The sequence below is a fragment of the Trichosurus vulpecula genome, chromosome 9 (assembly GCF_011100635.1).
Source record: "Trichosurus vulpecula isolate mTriVul1 chromosome 9, mTriVul1.pri, whole genome shotgun sequence".
NCBI classification, from domain to species: domain Eukaryota; kingdom Metazoa; phylum Chordata; class Mammalia; order Diprotodontia; family Phalangeridae; genus Trichosurus; species Trichosurus vulpecula.
In genome coordinates, this window is record NC_050581.1 from 63160027 (window position 1) to 63166050 (window position 6024).

At 48.0% G+C, this 6024-nt stretch overlaps 1 protein-coding gene across 1 annotated transcript; it reads right to left on the reverse strand.

Moving 5' to 3' along the window:
* Window positions 1-946: 946 nt before the first annotated feature.
* Window positions 947-3384, reverse strand: LOC118831901 (dachshund homolog 2-like). The gene has a single exon (XM_036739377.1). The coding sequence runs from the start codon at window positions 2620-2622 to the stop codon at window positions 1510-1512; it is 1113 nt and encodes a 370-aa protein (XP_036595272.1). The 5' UTR covers window positions 2623-3384; the 3' UTR covers window positions 947-1509.
* Window positions 3385-6024: the final 2640 nt, after the last annotated feature.

Below are 6024 nucleotides of genomic sequence, written 5' to 3' on the forward strand. Positions count from 1 at the left end.
GAAGGAAGAGGTAGGCCTGGCTATTGTAAGATTAGAAGCACCCCCACCCCCATGCCTCTTCTGAGATAAGATAGGGGAAGAAAATGTAGACATGATCACCTGGGTAAATACTCAATAAGGAAATAGAAGCTGGAATCCTTAGCTTCTTCCTTCAAAGCTCAACTGCTATCTCTTGCACTAGACCCTTCCTAATCCAGCTTGCTAGTGTCCCTCCCAGCTTTCCACCTCCCTCCCTCAAATGAAATTACTTTGTACTTAGCCACCCATGTATGTTATTCTCCCAACAGGACAAAAACTTCTTGAAAGCAGGAACTGCTTTCTTTTTATTTCTGTATACCCCAACACCCAGTACAATGTGCCTGGCACATAGACATTTTGATATCTTTTGAATGAGTATGTATGTGTATGTGTGTATACACACATACACAGAACACATATATACCCTTCCTGCTTCCCCAAGTCTAGGAAAGCTAGAGTCTACCACCCCTCCCCCCCACCCCCAATCACATCTCCTTTGCTGATTCCTCTATAGTTGGTTCCTCAATTTTCCCAGGTGGGGTGGAGGCAGAATAACTTCTGCATGCTAAAGTTTACATTAAGTTTTATGTTCGCTCACCAGTCTTCTTTTTATTTCTGGAATCAGTCCCTTTTAAAAAAACTTTTCTAAGACAAATGAAAAGTTTTTAGCAGGAATATTTTTAAAAATAATGCATATTATAACTTAATATGGTAGAACAGAGAAACCATTCTTAAATATGTCTATAACCTAATATTCTACTGAACATTTATTTATCATGGGAAAAGACCCCAAACCAGGCTGAAGTGAGCACAAAACTTTCCATTATAATTACAGAACTTCACCTACGAGGGTTTAGCTCACATCCTTTTATGTTAGTCTTCTGACAGAACACTTTTTACATTTCCCCCCCCAAAAAATACACACAAATTTCTCAGCAAAATGTAATATTTATTGAATATCTGGTTCAGTAAACAAAGCTTAAAGTACGAACACAACTGCAACAGCTCCACGGTGATTGGTCTTGGTGCAAAAGCGGACTCAGGATCTGCACTTAGGTAAAGCCAGTGGGGACGTTTCAGGCCGATTAATATATTTGTGCCACTGTTCAACAAAACTACTGCCTCTTTAAAGGGTGGGAGGGGGGTGGGGGAAAAGTTAGTTCTCTCAGAGGGAATCATTCTTGCATGTGCTTGAAAATTCTAAAACTTCTCTGGGAGGAGGGACCTACAAATGATCAACTCAACTGCAACAGGCTTAGCTTAGCATGGAGAGCTTAGAAAACCTTTCCACCGTTCTTCACAATGCTGCTGTGGATTCAAACATAACAAATGGTTCTTCCCGGTTCATGCTGCAACTTTCATTCTTCACACAGCACTGGAGAGCATGGGAAGGTTGGTAGGGTATTCTTTAATGAAATATACATGAGTCTTCAGATAATGGATGATGGTACATACATAGATAGATATATATTTTTTTAATAGAAAGTTCCTTCAGTACATGGTGGTGGGGTTGATGTTCTCTTGCATTTCTGCACTGTCAGACTCAGTCCCAATGCCTTCAAGATCTCTTTCTGAGAATCCAAAACCTCTGAGGATGCTGAGCACACTGTCACCCCCGGTGGCCTGTCTCAGGGCCTGCTCCATTTGCTCTCTGCGTTTGGATTCAAATTCCAGGACTTCCTGGAGCTTCCTCTTGGCCTTCTTCTCTTTCTTCAGGCGCCTCTGGACAGTGGCCCGGCTTTGCAGCTCCACGGCAAGCTGCCTTTCCAGGGTCTCCCTCATCTCCCTCTCTCTGTAAAGCTCCATCCTCAGCTCCTTCTTTTCTTCTTGCATTTGCCTCTCCTGGACACGGGCACTGTCCAGGGCCACTTTCAGCAGGAACTGAATATTGGTTAGAAGCGTTTCCACGGAGGAAAGGCTATCGGCAAAAATAAACGGGGTGGTGAATCCGGGAGCCACGAGTTGGCCAGCCAGTTGACCTTTATCTAGGTTGGATTTCATCACCGGAATGGCGATCTGCATCTCTCCCGTCTGTCTCGCTTCCCAAACTTGACTGTAAGCATCTTGAGGGCAGGTTCCCTGTCTTATGCTCCTTTTCGTTCCCCACAGCACCTTGTGCTGGATAAAAAGCTCCTGACTCAGGGAGAGGACGTTTTCTTTCTGGAGTTTCTTTGGATTCGATCCATTTCCCTGATCAGGAAGCTCTTTTTCTCCATCCTCGGGCATCACAGCCATCACCTTGGGTGCGTCCTCCAGCTGGGAAGGGGAGCAGCTGGAGGCATCCACGCCCTCGGGCCCACCGCTCTCTTCCGGGGACGCAGCGGGAGGGGAGCTGTCGGTTTCTTTGATGACGGAAGCCCCTGCTCTGGCAAGCGGACTCTGCCTCTGAGCTGCAGCGGCCATGTTGGAAATAGTATTGAAGTGGTTCATCTGATGCATCACCATGGCAACTGATGCAGGAGGCAGGCTAACGGGAAGTAGGGGGTGGGGCAACATCATAAATGGCAGGTCCAGCCCCGCGTTTGGATTCGGTTCTTCGTTTTCGGATTCAGCCCTCTCCGGGCTTTCCTCCCCGCCGAGGCCGTTTGCTGCCGTGAGCTTCATCTTCTGTATTGTCTTTGGGGTCTCCGCAATGGCAGCCGCTAGGACACCGGGAGCAGAGGGAAGGCGCGCGGAGGAGAGGCCTGGACCACAAAAGGGCCGGAGGAAGCAAGCATTGTCCGATCCCGACTCTCCCAGGGTGCAATGGCGCCGCGGGGGTGGGGCGTCCTCGGTCGTGAGCTGGCGTTGGGGGATGGGGCGGGTGGGGGAGGGGGTCGCAGCCGAGGTGTATCAAAGTTTCAAAGGCTTTGCTCCGGCTGCGGGAGCGGCCGCGGCGGCTGCGTTGGCTGAGGCGGGTCTGCGGCGTTTGCCCCCCCACTCCCGGCCCTTCACAGTCCCCGAGCCCCCTTTCCCCGGATTCGGACCTGCTCGAGGGCGTCCGCCGCGGGCGATCGGGCCGGTCTCTTCGGTTCAGCGAGGACCGCGCGCGGCCCCGCGATCCGGGGCCGCGGGGGAGCGATCGGAGGAGCCGCGGCGGTGCGGGAGCTCCGGCCCGTCCACCAGGAGAGAAGCCACTTCCTTAGGCCCCAGCCGAGTCACTGGTTTACACCCACAGTCCCCGCCCTCCGCGGCTGCCCGTGGCCGCGGCTGGAACTGAAGTTGTTAATCTAGAGGGGAGGAGGGAGGAGACGGGAGGAGGGGCTTGATGAGCTGGAGAGGGGGAGGTGCCTCCCGACTGGATGGAGGATGGAGGGGTTCGGCCCTGACCGAGCCCTTGGTTCTCTCCCTCCTCTCCCCTCCCCTCCCCTCCCCCCTCGCTGCCGGTGCTGCAGCTGCTCGAAGTTGTCCGGAATAGTAAGGGCCGAAGCAGCCAGGGGCGTTCCCTGGGTGGGGCTGTGCGCCCTCCCCCTACCCCCCCTCCGCCTTTCTCGGGCTTTTTAATTGCCCCTCGGTGTTTGTTTCACCCTATTCCAAACAGGTTTATCTTAACCCAAAGCCCAAATATATCTCCAGCGGTTAGGGAGGATAGACCAGTTTGAGATTTGTCTCATCCCCTCCTCCTTCCCTCTTTCCCCCCTTCCCCTTTTTTTCTTCCTCCTCTTTCTCCTCCTCCTCCTCTTCCTCCTCCGTCTTCTTCTCTTCCTCCTCCACCTCTTCTCCCGCACTTCTCTTCCCCCCTCCCCCGTCGTCTCGTCTACCCCTTTCATTCTCCTCTATTCTTTCTTTCCAGTTTGTCTTCATCTTTATTCTTCTCTCCTCTGTTTTATCCCCCCTCTTTTTAATCTCCATTCATCTTCTCTATTCTTGCACGTCTTCCATTTTCCTCCATTTTTTTTTCTGTTCTCCCTTCCTTTCATTCTCCTCCATTCTCTTGATTTTCCTCCGTGTTCCTCTTCTATATCTTCCTCTATTCTCCTCTCCTTCATTTTCCAGTATCCTCCCCACTCTCCCTTTCTCCTTTCCTCCTCTTATCTCTTTCATTTTCTTCCATTCCCTCTTCCTTTCCTCTAATTTCTGTGTGCTTCTCTCCTTTCCTGGCCTTGCCTCTCTTCTAGCTCCCCTTTTCCAAATAGGATATAGCTGTCGGGAGAGAGTAGGTGCTTCTAGAGAAATTGATTCCCTAATTTGGATTTTTGAACTCCTTGGGAGCCCCGCCCCAGTCTAGTCCTTTCTCAACCTTTGTTTTTATTCTTCTGGAATTTCCCTAGTGCTCCATTGTAGGCCAGAAGGTAATTCAGTCAGTCAGCCATAAAACATTTATTAAGCATTCACTGTGTTTTAGGCATTGAACTAAATGTTAGGGATCCAAACAAAGAAAAAAGACAAAAACACAATCTCTTCCGGGAGAGACAACACACAAACAACTATGCACATGTAAGATGTATACAGTGTACACGGAAGGTAATTTCAGAGGGAAAGTGTTACCAGTGATGGGGGGTGAGGGTGGGATGGGTGGGGTGCAGAATAGAAAAAAACCTACCTGAAGAAAGTAGTGTTTGAGTTGTCTTAAAAGAAGTTAGGGAAGGCAATAAATAGGCAGAGGTTAGGAAGGCAGGCATTGCAGACATGGGGAATGTCCGTTGTCTATAGAATAGAGAGATTCAGGGCCCTGACTGAGCCTCTGGTTCCAGAAGTAGAGATGTAGTCTCTTGTGTAAGGAACAGCAATGCCATTATCAAAGGATCAGAGAGTACAAAGAAGGGAGTAAAGTGTTAAGAAGACTGGAAAAGTAGGAAGGGTTGTAAAAGGCTTTAAAAGCTCCACAGAGGATTTTGTATTTGATCTTGGAGGTAATAGGGAACCCTTGGAGTTTACTGAGTAGGGAGATGGGGTATGAGATATGGTCAGACCCTGATTGTAAGGAAGATAACCTTGCAGCTAAGTGAAATATAGACTGGAGTGGGAAGAGACTTGAAGCAGGGCAATCAAGGAAAAAGGCTGTTGCAATGGTCCAGATACGGAGGTGATAAGAGTTTGCACTATGGGGGTAGCTTTGTGAATGGAGAGAAGGGACTATATACATAAGATGTTGTGAAAGAAGAAATAACAAAATTTGGTGATAGATTGGACAGGTGGAAAGAGCCATAGGTGTTGAGGATGATACCAAGATTGTAAGCCTGGGTGACTGGAAGGATGATGGTATCCATGATAGTAATATGGAAGTTTGGAAGAAGAGACGGTTGGGGGGAGGGGTAAAAGATAATTGAGTTGTGTTATACCTGTTTAGTTTGAGATGCCTATGGGACATCAAGTTCAAGATGTCGAAAAGGCCTTTGGTGATTTGAAATTGGAGATCATGAGAGAGATTACAGATGGATATATATGGATATGGGAATCATCTTTATGAAGATGACAGTTGAATCCATGGGAGCTGATGAGATCACCAAGCAAGAGTCTAGAAAGAGAAGAGAAAAGGGCCCAAGACACACCCTTGGGTAACATGTATGGTTGGCGAGTGGGACACAGACGAAGAACCAACAAAGGAGAGTGAGAGGCAGGTAAGGGGGGGAGGGGAGAGAGAGAGAGAGAGAGAGAGAGAGAGAGAGAGAGAGAGAGAGAGAGAGAGAGGAAGAAAGGAAGGAGAAAGAACAGGGTTATGAAAACCTGAAGATTATGAAGATTAGAGGTTGTCTAGGAAAACAGGAAGACAATGGATATCAAGAGAATAGTCAAGAAGGATGCGGATTGAAAACAGGCTATTAGATTCATAAACAGTTCCACGCTTTCCATCTACCTGCTTTCTCCCTCTTCCTCCTCCTTTCCCTCTTAAGGATTAATGAATTGTTCACTTTCTCTCATGGGGTTGATTTTGTTTGTTTTTGATGTTGCTTATTTGTGTGTTTTTTAAACAGGAAATTACAGAAAAACATACACAGCTTTCAAAAAAGAAAAAAAAATAACATTGTGGCAGAAAAAAGGATATTGAGTCCTGTTCTGTCACTCCTGTCATATGAGCTATTACTG

Excerpts from the sequence above, each read along its gene's own strand:
- LOC118831901 (XM_036739377.1), bottom strand. The coding sequence starts at position 2,622 with ATGAAGCTCACGGCAGCAAACGGCCTCGGCGGGGAGGAAAGCCCGGAG.